Source organism: Hoplias malabaricus, chromosome Y (assembly GCF_029633855.1).
Source record: "Hoplias malabaricus isolate fHopMal1 chromosome Y, fHopMal1.hap1, whole genome shotgun sequence".
NCBI lineage: Eukaryota > Metazoa > Chordata > Actinopteri > Characiformes > Erythrinidae > Hoplias > Hoplias malabaricus.
In genome coordinates this window covers 50,644,116-50,656,045 of record NC_089820.1, presented here as the reverse complement: position 1 = coordinate 50,656,045, position 11,930 = coordinate 50,644,116, and the positions used below count along the sequence as shown (strand labels likewise).

The 11,930-nt window shown below is 39.2% G+C and overlaps 2 protein-coding genes across 3 annotated transcripts; one reads left to right on the top strand and one right to left on the bottom strand.

Annotated features, from left to right (window-relative positions):
* The first annotated feature begins 321 nt into the window (after positions 1-321).
* Positions 322-5,221, top strand: LOC136678905 (ARL14 effector protein-like). 2 transcript variants are annotated; one of them, XM_066657087.1, is made up of 5 exons: positions 322-533; positions 1,395-1,602; positions 2,282-2,410; positions 2,564-2,628; positions 3,439-5,221. In XM_066657087.1, exons 1-5 carry the CDS (start codon positions 463-465, stop codon positions 3,665-3,667), a joined length of 702 nt encoding a protein of 233 aa, XP_066513184.1. In that variant the 5' UTR covers positions 322-462; the 3' UTR covers positions 3,668-5,221. The 2 variants fall into 2 exon arrangements, with proteins under 2 accessions (XP_066513184.1, XP_066513185.1); XM_066657088.1 differs by lacking the exon at positions 2,282-2,410.
* A 1,440-nt stretch (positions 5,222-6,661) lies between these two features.
* LOC136678350 (gonadotropin subunit beta-1-like) lies at positions 6,662-9,955 on the bottom strand. Its single transcript, XM_066656378.1, has 2 exons — positions 9,788-9,955; positions 6,662-6,889 (listed from the first exon to the last, which is right to left on the bottom strand). The coding sequence occupies exons 1-2, from the start codon at positions 9,953-9,955 to the stop codon at positions 6,662-6,664; spliced, it is 396 nt and encodes a 131-aa protein (XP_066512475.1).
* Positions 9,956-11,930: the final 1,975 nt, after the last annotated feature.

Genomic DNA, 11,930 nt, shown 5'->3' with positions numbered 1-11,930 from the left:
CGCTAAACACCCAAGCGGGAACTTGATTAAATATATTTCCTATGTTCAATTTTCTTAATTTAAATGAACTGTTTAAGTAATGTCATTAAACGTTCAGCCGCCGTACAGTTTTGCTTTGAGGTTAGAAAGCGTTTCATTTCAATAAATGAAGATACATTCATAAAATGTGTGGTATATGTCTTTAAAGTTTATTTCTATTTTCTTAAAAAAACTTAATTTGTCATTTTGATGAATAGAGGTTGCTTTACTGTTTTTTTTTTTGTGTGTGGGGACTTTTATATCAGCTCGTTTTATGTGTGTATTGTTGACTCCAGCCGTTAGAGGGCGGACTAGCTGCTATGTAAGACTGTTTCTTCGTTTGTTTCTGCTGGCGCCAGTGAAGCATTTGGACTTACCGTTGTACTTTTCTTCACCTTTAGACTTTCTTTTTTAAAATTCAGATTTGCTACCGGAAACAACAGCATGCCGATTGCGTGCTCTGCGCTCGGCTGCACTAACCGCTTCATCAAAGGCTCTGAGATCCGCTTTTATAGGTAAGAACTGTTGAACCTACACCACATTTTATGAAACGACTCAGTTGTTGATTAATAACAACAACAGATAGAAACGTCTTATGGGTTAAGCCTCTACTGTTATAGGAAGTTATCACACAAAAGTTTGGAACATTTCTGTAAGGACTTAAATTCTGCTACACAAATACTAGAGGTAAAGTTCGGGTGTTGAATAAGAGGTCATACATCACAACCACTCCAACACATTCTAGAGGTATTACTGAACGCTCCATAATTCCTTTAATATATTCACCAGAAACCAATGTTAAGGACTTTATATCCAACCTGTTGTAACATGAAGGTGCTCCATAGCATCCAAAAGACATAATACACAAGCTGTTGGTTTCCACAATGAGTTCATCGTACAGTAATTACATTTACTAATTATTAGGACTGTCTACAAACATTTGGACAAATAATGTAATTTAAGTTGTGGCTGTTTATGATAGTTTGTGTAAAATCCAGAGTAAAACCAGTAGAATAGAGACACTGAAGAAGTCAAAAGTCAAGTTAACCCATTCTATGCCCAGAGATAAGTATTGGCCTGAGGGATATTAAATCCCCACCGTTGGGTCATGGGGCTGTCAAACTGTGTTCTCTAGAGACGTGGAGTGGCATTCATTACTTTTTCAGAATGAACTTTAAAGGTGCCCTCCTCAGTGTCCCCAGACTGCAGGTCTGTGTTATCCGCTTGTTCAGTGTGATGCCATTGGGGGACGTTTTGCCATTTCCAGGTCCAGTTCCGTCTTTGATGCAGTTGAAAATGAAATGAAATCACCCAGTGCCCTGGAGGCTAGTAACATTTCCAGAGGGCTGATGTTTTAGGTCTCATCTTTTCTGCAGATTCCCGATCAGCAAGCCTCAGTTAGCTGAGCAATGGGTGCGGAGCCTTGGAAGAAAGAACTTTGTCCCGACCACAAACTCCTGCCTGTGTTCAGAGCACTTCCAGCCGGACTGCTTCCGAGATTACAATGGGAAACAGTTTTTGAGAGAAGATGCTGTGCCCACTATTTTCTCTAACTGGTCCAAGACTGGGGGAGATAGCGCAAAGGTTTGTGTCTAAACAGCAGAAATACATTTGAATATTGTTATAATCACAGTACGAAACTGAGCATTTATTAATGATTTTCTCTGAGGCAGTTACATATTTTCAGCGAATTTATTCATCGCTCCATTCAAATTTTCTCAAAACGTTGTGAGAACGTTGAATCGTGAATACAGTGTCACGAATGGAACTGAATGTTGAGCTTGAGTGTGTTGTTAAAATTCTAATCAATGAATTTAAAGGTGCAGTCAGTCCTTTTAACCTCGGTGTTTGAAAGAGATTATTTATTTAAATGATGTCTGTACAGTGCAATACAGTTTATGATTCATAATTTGGGCCCCCCATTTTGGGGATGGCCATGTTTAAAACAGGCTTAGTACAGAAAGTACACTTCCTGGGTCACAGGGGTGTCATTCTCATGTAAATAATAATCACTGGTGAAAATGGCTGATTGCTCCTCTAAACTGGCCTTATCTAATGGCTATGGCTTCCCTGGATTGTGTATAAAGTAATGAATGCATAACCGCAGACTTGATGGCATCAGTCTTCAATCGGCTTTTCTTTTAATATCACATTGTTCTCCTCTCTCCCTGGACACATTTTTCACAGTGATTGCGACTGGATATTCTGAGCACGTGCTATTAGCTGCAATTAGCTTTGATAAAACTCTTGGGTTTCCTTACAGATTGAATTAAGAAAGAGCAGAGGAGGGCTAGGGACAAAGGATGAATCTAATCGCCTTGGTTCACCCTCTGATGCAAGCAAACAGTTCTCAAAGGAGAGGAGACATACTTCACGAGAGTCCAGCATAAAGGTTGAAACAGGCTTTGCTTGCTTATATGCTTTTGCTTCTGTATTAATCCTGCATGGAAAATGATTCAAATCCACAAACATGATTACAGTGGTAGAACTGTAGGTAAACAGTGAAAATACACTGGACACTTTCTGAAATGTCATGCTCTTACAGGGAAGAAGCACGAGTGACAGTAACAGACGACGAGGAGGGGTGAAATCATCATCATCCACTGACAGGTATTACATTCGTTCTTACACCGCCCAAGTTTTTAAAATGATAATCTAAAATAATGATGTATCTGGATGGAGCTTGAAATCCAGGCATATTTTTGGACTGTCCCCAGTGCAGTGATATCATTGGCTATAGCTTAGTGGCTAACAAGGCAGACAAGGGTTTGAATCACAGCTTTGGCAAGAATATTACACAGTACCCATAAAAGTAAACTGCATTTGTTGTGAGAGAAGTATTTCACCTTAAAGACATTTTCACATGACTTTTATTTTTGGTCACAAAGAATTTGCACATTTAGTAGTGCCACATTTAAAAACAGCCATGGAACACTGTATCATACTTGTACCATGTACCAATACGAGGTGTGTGGGGGGGCAGCTGTGGTTCAAGGTTAAATAAATTTGGTGGAGTGGGGGAGTCTCGCACACTGGATATTGAACTGTGGGTGGAAGGAGGAGGATGAGGATGGAGTGTGAGCTGCCGCCATTGCTGAATAATTGCGACTTGACGGCAGCACCCTGAAATGACTCTTTAAACAATGTATTTTGAAACACAGTAAATGTTTTTTAAAAATGATTTTACCAGTATTAAAACATTTTTCCAATGCAATAAACATTGATATTGACTTATTAATTGTTAAATATATAGTTTTTGGTCAATTTTTTTGCTGTTGTGCTACATATTTTCCAGTTTTGAACCAGATTGATTATTACATTTACGTGTTTATTATGCATACTGATTATGCATGTATTTAAACAATATTATCAATAAAAACATTGATCAATATGATATTTTATGTGTTCTCTATTTTACAGACAAGGCACAGCAGCGAAGAGTAAGGTGTATGACGGCCAGGGTCTGCTGATCTCCTGTGGCCTGGACTTGTGTGACTGTTTGGATTCAGACTGTATGGGCTGTTTTTACCCCTGCCCTGACTGTGGCTCCAGAAAGTGTGGGGTTGAGTGCCGCTGTGACAGGAAGTGGCTGTACGAACAGGTGGAAGTAGAGGGGGGCGAGATCATTCGGAATAAATATGCAGGCTAGGCAGGATAGAGGAGGTTTTGGATGGGTTAATGTTTAATGTTGTATGCACGGAAATAAACAGTAGTTCAGAAGAGTGTTAACCTCGTTATTTCAGTAACAGCTCTAGCTCATGGTAAAAACTCAGTTTCTGCTGTTTATACACTGTCTTGTTTGTAGTATTCACACACACGGACACAGCTGAACAGTTAAACGTGAGGTGATGAAATATCTTTTAGCATTTTCACACTTGTAATCAGCGTGGATGGGATTATTGTAGAATCACAGCTGTTGAGCTGAGCTGGTTGAACACACTCAGTGCTGCCATAATATTACAGTTATTTTTTTATTTTCTACATTCATTGTCCTTTTTTATCCTCTCTGCTTACCACATAGATGCTCTTTGCCATACTACCATTACATATCATGACTGAACTTCAAACCTGAATATACGCTCATTCTCTGTCACAGTTTACTCCTGTGAAAAAGTGTTGGTTTTATTAATAGTACTTGTATTACCTCTCCTGAAATCATATCCACTAATTCTTCTGCACACGGCGGTAGTGTCTTTGGGAGCATTAGTCAATGCAGTTGAACCATAGCAATAGTAAAATATAATGGAGGCAGATGTGGTGAGTGAAGAAAGAATACAATGTGATTTAAAATTTAATTTGTTTTAAATAAAACAAAGGGAAACCACCAAAGTCGTTTATCCGGTTACTGTTATTAGTTTCCACACTGTGTTCCCAAATAAGAAGATTCTGATACAGACACGGGCCACAAATCAAATACAGCAGTATTTGATTTCTATATCATATGAATCTCAACTACATTTGGGGTAAGAGGAAATATATATAAACTAGATTTGAGCTGGATCATTTAGTTACGATGTAAATCAGAAAGACTTTCCTGGGTGAGAGTGTGTGTGACATTAAGAGATATAAAGTAAGTGCCCAGGACAAATGGTTATAAATCGATGGTGCTATTTTTATAGCCATGAAACAAAAGTAATTTCTAAATGGTAGAGAATCACTTCAGTACTCTGCAGAAAATTTGATCATAACGTCTGTTCCGCTGGGAATAGTTTCATTTCAAGAATTATTGGTGGGTTCTGTTTTTCCTTTGTCATGTGTACGTTCTGACATTGGCCGTGCTGAGATATTTGCTTCGTGTTGCCCTTCATAGTGGGTAGATTGGACATATTGGCCTTTGAAAATCCAATCAAATGTGTTTTTTCTTTCATCCCACGCTGTAGCCTGTAAATATAATAAGGACTATTTTGGGCTTTGTGCACTATTCAGACGTCCAAAGCAGCTGTGACTTTTTGTTACACTGCTGTTAGAACGGAGCTGTCTATCTCCAAAACAATAAGTTACAGGAGAAGGACAAAACATTCTTAAATTTAAGTCTTTTTAAAGCATTTCCTTTGGTCAATTTGATGTGAAAATCTGTGCCAGAGCAAACAGCAACTTAAAATGACAATGTAAGGAAAAGTGAAGAACTACACAAACGGGGTTTTGTTGTGTGAGTGGCGATTGTATCACTTTTACTTCTGAAAGATTTGTTCATTAAAGGTTTTCTGGGTTTTGTTTACCACGTTTGTGCCTCTAATTGTATTTCTATCTGCAGTTCATTCGTCTGTATCCCAGATACAGTGTTTGAAATTCATGTTGATTCATCACTAATTTAATTATGCAAAATGAGCCAGGATCATGGGTCGTGCTCTTTGGAGTAAATACAGGGTTTGCTCGCAGAGAGGAATTTCATAATTGGTCTCTAAAGAACAATTATAAGCTGTGGTAAACACCCGCGCACACACACACACATTTCTCCTGCGGTGTGTGTGAGAGAAGGAAAGAGAGAGAAGCAGCTGGTTTGTTACAGAAACAAAAGCTTTAGGCTACTGCTGCGTATAAGATCTTTTAATGATGCACTGGTTACATGCATGGGTGATACCAATCAAGAGGCCCACCATGTCCTCCAATAGCAGGCAGGGGTCAGCACAGGAACATTTCTAGAACGAGAACAAGACTGAGATACTTAGTGTTGATTATTTTGGCCTGTTTGCAGCTGAAGATTTCCGCACTTGTCATTATGTTGAATAAGGATTTGGTTGTGTTTAGTCACACATTAGTGAGGTCAGGAACCGATGATCAACAATTAGTTTGGTTTCACAGCGGCCACTCCAGATCATCTCAGAGGTATTGGATGGAGTTTCGTCTCCCCAGAAAATGCTGGAGGTCTTTTTACTGCTTTAGCTGTAGCTTGGCATTGTTACAGACTTTTGGACATCGTGGAATCGGAAAGGAAGTATTGAGCAAATGTCATGACTTCGAAAGTAAGCACTGCTGCCACAACTAACATATTGACTGCTTATAGAGTGCTGCACAAAATGTAGGCCTCTGGTCTGATGAAGGTTTTGTAGGATTTCTGCTTCCATCCCAGGATCCAGAGCCATTTGGTCAGGAAAGTGTGCGTTACTTCAGTAAATTTTACATCGGTGATTTTCAATTTTGAAAAATTGGTAAACACAACACTTTATATTGAGGTAACCTCAGAACATTAGAGGAAATGCTTGTATTGTTCTCTATCATAAACATCTCATCGTCATTGTACTTTCAATATTTTGGTATTATAAAAAAATGTAAATATTAACTTTAAATTAACTTAGTTTTTTCTCCAGATTCTAAAAGTCCAGGTTTTGAAATGTTGTCCCACTGTGAGACCTAGTGTTATAGGCATTTAATCATTGTAAAAGGTAACTTTACAGGGGAAGATTTGAAATAATAATTCAAGTTATCTTAGATATATTTTTCCCACCTATGCATATTTATATTATTTATAATTTAAAAACCTCCCTTGGTGTTAGCATCCAAATGATATGCTGATAACTTAGCAACTAACATAATTAACAATGACTGTAGTATTTAAGGTAAGAAGCAAGGTGCCACTATTGTTTGTGATCTATGTGATAGTTTGAGGTGATGTGGTGCTGATGCTGGTTCCGGTTCAGGTGTTTCAGTAGTGGTGGAAGTTGTAGCAGCTGCTGGGCTGCATGCTGAGCGCTCCACAATCTGTGCTGTCTGTGTTACACTGGCTACACTCGCAGCTCAGAGCCACAGGGAATGTGAAGGGCGAGTCCTTCGCTGCCGGGCAGTCTGTCAGCTGGACCGTCTCATATGTCCACTCCCTGAAGTTGCAGGTGTTCTGGACATATGGTGCCACTGGACTGCGGTAAGCTCTCTCCTGAAAAGTGACATCACAAGGGTGAAAAGATCTGAATGGACAGGCAAATGCTCCTTTGTAATATTATATGAATTAATTCAAACCATGTGCGCTAATTTGTGTTGAAGCCAATTTATCTGCTGCATATTTATCAGGTGATCTGTTATCACAGTAATTTCAATGTGCTTTAAATGGTTAGATGCATACAAAAGGTTGTACCTTGTAGTTTAAAGCATGAGTAATGTGTCAGTGGAAGGTTGCTTCACCTACGTATGGGCCTTCTGTTAAACAACAGGCATCAGAGGTCTATATAAACTACATTTTTTTCTAGGCCAACTAACTTTATAGTCATTTTATTTTTGAAAGACCTTTCATAGATAGATGCAGCTCAAAGTTCTTCACAGAAAATTTTTTAAACAAAAAAGTTTATAAAATACGAAAGGGTTACAGGGTGACAATAATTAAATTCATAATTTTAAATGGGAAACAAATAAAAACAACAACAATAAAAAAAGGTAAAGTAAGTAGTGCAAAAAAAAAACCCCAAAACACCTACAAATGATTCAAAATTATTATTTAGTGTTAGTTCAATTTAATCCTGAGTTTTCTGTTAAAGTGTATGACCATGGCACGTTATTCTCTATGACTAAGCAGCTCCGGATTGGGTTGTGTTTTATTTCATATTATAAACTGCACGTTGAATTGTCCGGTCCCACTGTCCAATCAGAGACTGACTGATGGATGTAAACCCCTCCACTCCTATGAGACAAATGTGGCTTCAATCAGGTGAAGAATATATATATATTTATCTTTTTCTCCTTCAGAGTTATGAGTTAGAAATTTACATATGTCTTTTATATGGTTTTTTATGCTGAAACTAAAGTAAATGTTTCTTTGTAAGACACATCCAGGTCAGCAGATAAGGAAAATAGAAAACTAACACTATTTAAATATGTTAAGATTACACATTGCAGGGGTGTGACATGTCACTGCTTGTGTACTCTGCCATGTGTTAATGGAAAGATTATTTTAGGAAACTGATGTTAAATGAGAAAACATCAGAGGGTGATATCACCACCTGCAGTAAAAATAAAATCTCACGCACCCTATATGGCCAAAGGTTCGTAGACATTCCTTGTAAGTTTAGTGCCCCCATTGTCCAGTGCCAAGCGTGAGCTAGAGGGATTATCTGCTTGAACTCTACAAAAGAGGTGCATTCATTTATTCATTCATTATCTGTAACCCTTATCCAGTTCAGGGTCACTGTGGGTCCAGAGCCTACCTGGAATCATTGGGTGCAAGGCGGGAATACACCCTGGAGGGGGCGCCAGTCCTTCACAGGGCAACACACACATACACACATTCACTCACACACTCACACCTACGGACACTTTTGAGTCGCCAATCCACCTACCAACGTGTGTTTTTAGACCGTGGGAGGAAACCGGAGCACCTGGAGGAAACCCACACGGACACAGGGAGAACACACCAACTCCTCACAGGCAGTCACCCGGAGCGGGAAGCGAACCCACAACCTCCAGGCACCTGGAGCTGTGTGACTGTGACACCTACCTGCTGCAATACCGTGCCACCCTGAGTTGCATTCAATTGCCTATTAATAAATGTAATTAAATAAAAAAAACTTATATATATTGCATAAGGAAGAAAAATTCTCTGATAAAAACGATTGATTTATGATTTATGTTCTTTCCTTACTCTCAGTTTTCGTGTAGGTTCCGACGCACCTCAAGAATAAATGAATGCACAATATACAAACTACATTTGCAGAAAATTGGGGCATGTTCTAAACAATGCAAGAAAATAATAAATAGAAATAGATAACATTTTCATTTTTTTCTGCCAAATCTATATATTTTTTAACCTAATAATATTTTTGTAAATATTAAAAAAAGAAGCATCCATCAAAGGCACAAGCAAGAATGGGTTAGTCTTCACCACTAAGGCCAAACTTAATGAGAGTTCTGTCAGTTCATAGACAATGTTTCTCAGTGCAATACTACTGCAAGGAATTCATAATAAGAAAAAGATTCAAGGTTCAGTGGAAATCTTTGTGTGTAAAGGCCACTGCTGAATATGCGTGTGGTCATCAAGCAACCTGAGACTGTATAATGCAAAGATGAATCCACATATTAATTTTGAGCAGGAACACTGAAGTTCTCTGGGTCCAAAGGCATCAGAAATGCATAGAACTACAGTAGAAACTACAGAGTACTCAGACGAGTCCATGTTGCAGCTTGGATGATGAATTCTATTTGCTTTAGTGCCCACAGCATGGATGAATTGCATCGTTGATGGAGAGGCATTTATTTGTATTTGGAAATATATATACACTGCTGTCCAAATGATCAAACATCAGGAATTCCATGTCTATTTCAGCAGGACAATTCCAGGCCACATACACATATAACAGCGCGGTTTCATAGATATAGTGCCTAGGCTTTATCGCCTTCCTGTGGTTCAGATCTGTCTCATTTAGAAAATGAATGGTGCTTCATGAAAAGGAGGTAGTTATCCACAGAATGTTGAGCAGCTAAAGTCATTTATATAGCAATGATGTGCAAAGATTCCACTTGAAATACTGTTAACAATTAGTATCTTGAGTTCCTAAAAGATTAAAAAGTGTAATTAAAAGATAATGTGCAAGAAATTTTTGAGTTGAGTTTGTTTATATTTAAAAAATAGCATTAACAAACACAAATTAATCACTGACAACATGCTTCTGTTAAATTTATTTTCACATAAATGACCAAATTACAGATTTAAGTCTTTATTGCATTTTTAATGTATCAAAGTTTTGGGAAATTGAGTTTATGTACAGTATTCATTGTTATGACAGTTCTAATATATTTCTAGGTTTGTAGCTGATTATTCAGTCTTGTTGGTGTTTGTGATATATACCTGAGTCTGGCAGAGGCCAGCACAGGACGTCGTGTTTATGGTAATGCAGCTGCCACATTCCTCAATCTCCAAGGCGATGGAGATGTTGGAAAGGCAACAGCTAGCCTTGCACTCTGACCCCGCGCTCACCAGCATTGGTAACAGCATCACCAAGATGACCATGTGCATCCTCACCTGGGAAATGTTATGTTGAATATGTCGTTAAATGCTAGTTTTAATATATGTTTACTTAGTAAAATAAATCATTTCTTAATCTCTTACAACAGTCAAAGGTAAGCAGAGTTGTAAGTGAATGTACAGGATTATTTTCACTGATCCAGATAAAGGAGGTTACCTGGGACAATACACTCAAATGAATGTCCCAAATTGTTCTGTGATTTGAACTGGAAGAGGACCTTTACATTATGTGGAGGTCGTTTACATCTAGAAGGTTTTTCAAACCCTCACAAACCCTTTCCAATAAGAGGCAAGAAAATGATAATTTAAAACTGAAGTTCTCAAACATTTTGTGGAAAGTAACACCACTGCACCCCTTCCTAAGGTGGTCACAAACTTTGTAATATATAGAGTCTGTCCTAAAACCTAGTGAGCTGTCTAACTACAGAGCATTTTACGTCATAGTGGGACGTAGATCATAATCTGGCCAAACTTTAAGGCAGCATCGAACCCTTCCTCATCCATTAAGGCAATCCCATGATGCAACATTAGAACAGAGCAAAAATAATTTAAATTGCTATAAAAACAGGAAGATTAGAATCCACCGCACTGGAACATGGAGGAGACGGTAGCTGCTGAGGTAAAAAAAAAATGCATGTTGGGTGTGGTGGGTGGGAACAAGCCGTGATGCAATTGCTTTCTAATGCTGCATGGAACCTACACGACTCTACTTGACTCTGCACAGATCTTTTGCTTTTCCACTGGCCAAATCTGGTGCCTGGGCCCTGGAACTGTGTAGGTTTTCAGTCCCAGCTCACTCAGGGTTCCAGCCCACTCAGGGTTCCAGCCATGCTGAGTAGGTACTAAACGGTGATGTGTGAACCCTGCTAAGAGCTGATTGGCCAGACAAACGCGTCTCACTGTGAAATGCAGAGCTCATTCAAATCCAGCACAAACTGCCGCTTGTTAAATCTCTAAATTTCCAGTAGCTTTCACATTTATTTTGATCGGACTCAACAACAACAGCAGCTTGTAAGTTCACCTCGAGGTGTTTTGAAGAGGTTTATATGCTCCTTGGGCCGATGGCTGACGAAATATTCCAGTGAAAGCCGAACATACAACAAGTAAAACTGATCTGTGAGAACTGGGGCGCAGAGCCAAAAAAAAACAAAAACAACACGCCTAACTTTACCACCGCTGTTGTTGTGGTTTTCGAAGTCAGCGATTCCTAGAGACCGGGTTTCACCAGGGACCCCTGCCAGAGGAAAATGCGATCCGAGATGTATTGAGTCGAGTCGTGTAGAGCAAAACCCATGCGGTGGAAAAGCACCATAGCTAGAGTGTCTTAATAATCTGGGACAGACGACTGTTAGAACGTTGTCTACTTAAACAGCTGTCTACATATTCAGTGCCTACTTAGACAGCTCACCAGGTTTTGGGACAAACCCATGGTGTACTTCTGCAAACCCCAGAAATTCGTGTCTGCCAGTTTGAGATCTGCTTGAAAGGTCCTCCTCAGACCCAAAAGTTGTTCTTCTATGGCTCTAACTCAAGAAACCTTTTCTTTCTAAGAAAGCAGCCTTAACAGAAGACAATCTATGACAATTAGATAAGACAAGAACTGTCTAATGAGCCTCAAGAATAGTGAAAGCAAGTGAGGTTAGCCTTACCTGCTGGAGATTTCCTTGTGTCATATTCCAGCTTCCTCTACTAGCCATCTTACTTATACCTTCTTCTCAGACCATACACCCACCTTAAGGGAAGAGGGGGCTTTTGAATTATCTTACCATCATATTTCCATTCAGGTTCTGAAGGTAGGGATATCCTCTGGAGGTGGACACTAATCCCCAAAGCCATGTATCCTTGGCATTTAGCATCCAGGCAAGGGTTTAGTCTAGGCTTCAAGGCCATACCTCCTACAAGCTCTTTCACAATGATCACTGCCCCTACTTTCACTGTAACATTCTGTAACCTGTGGAACATGGGC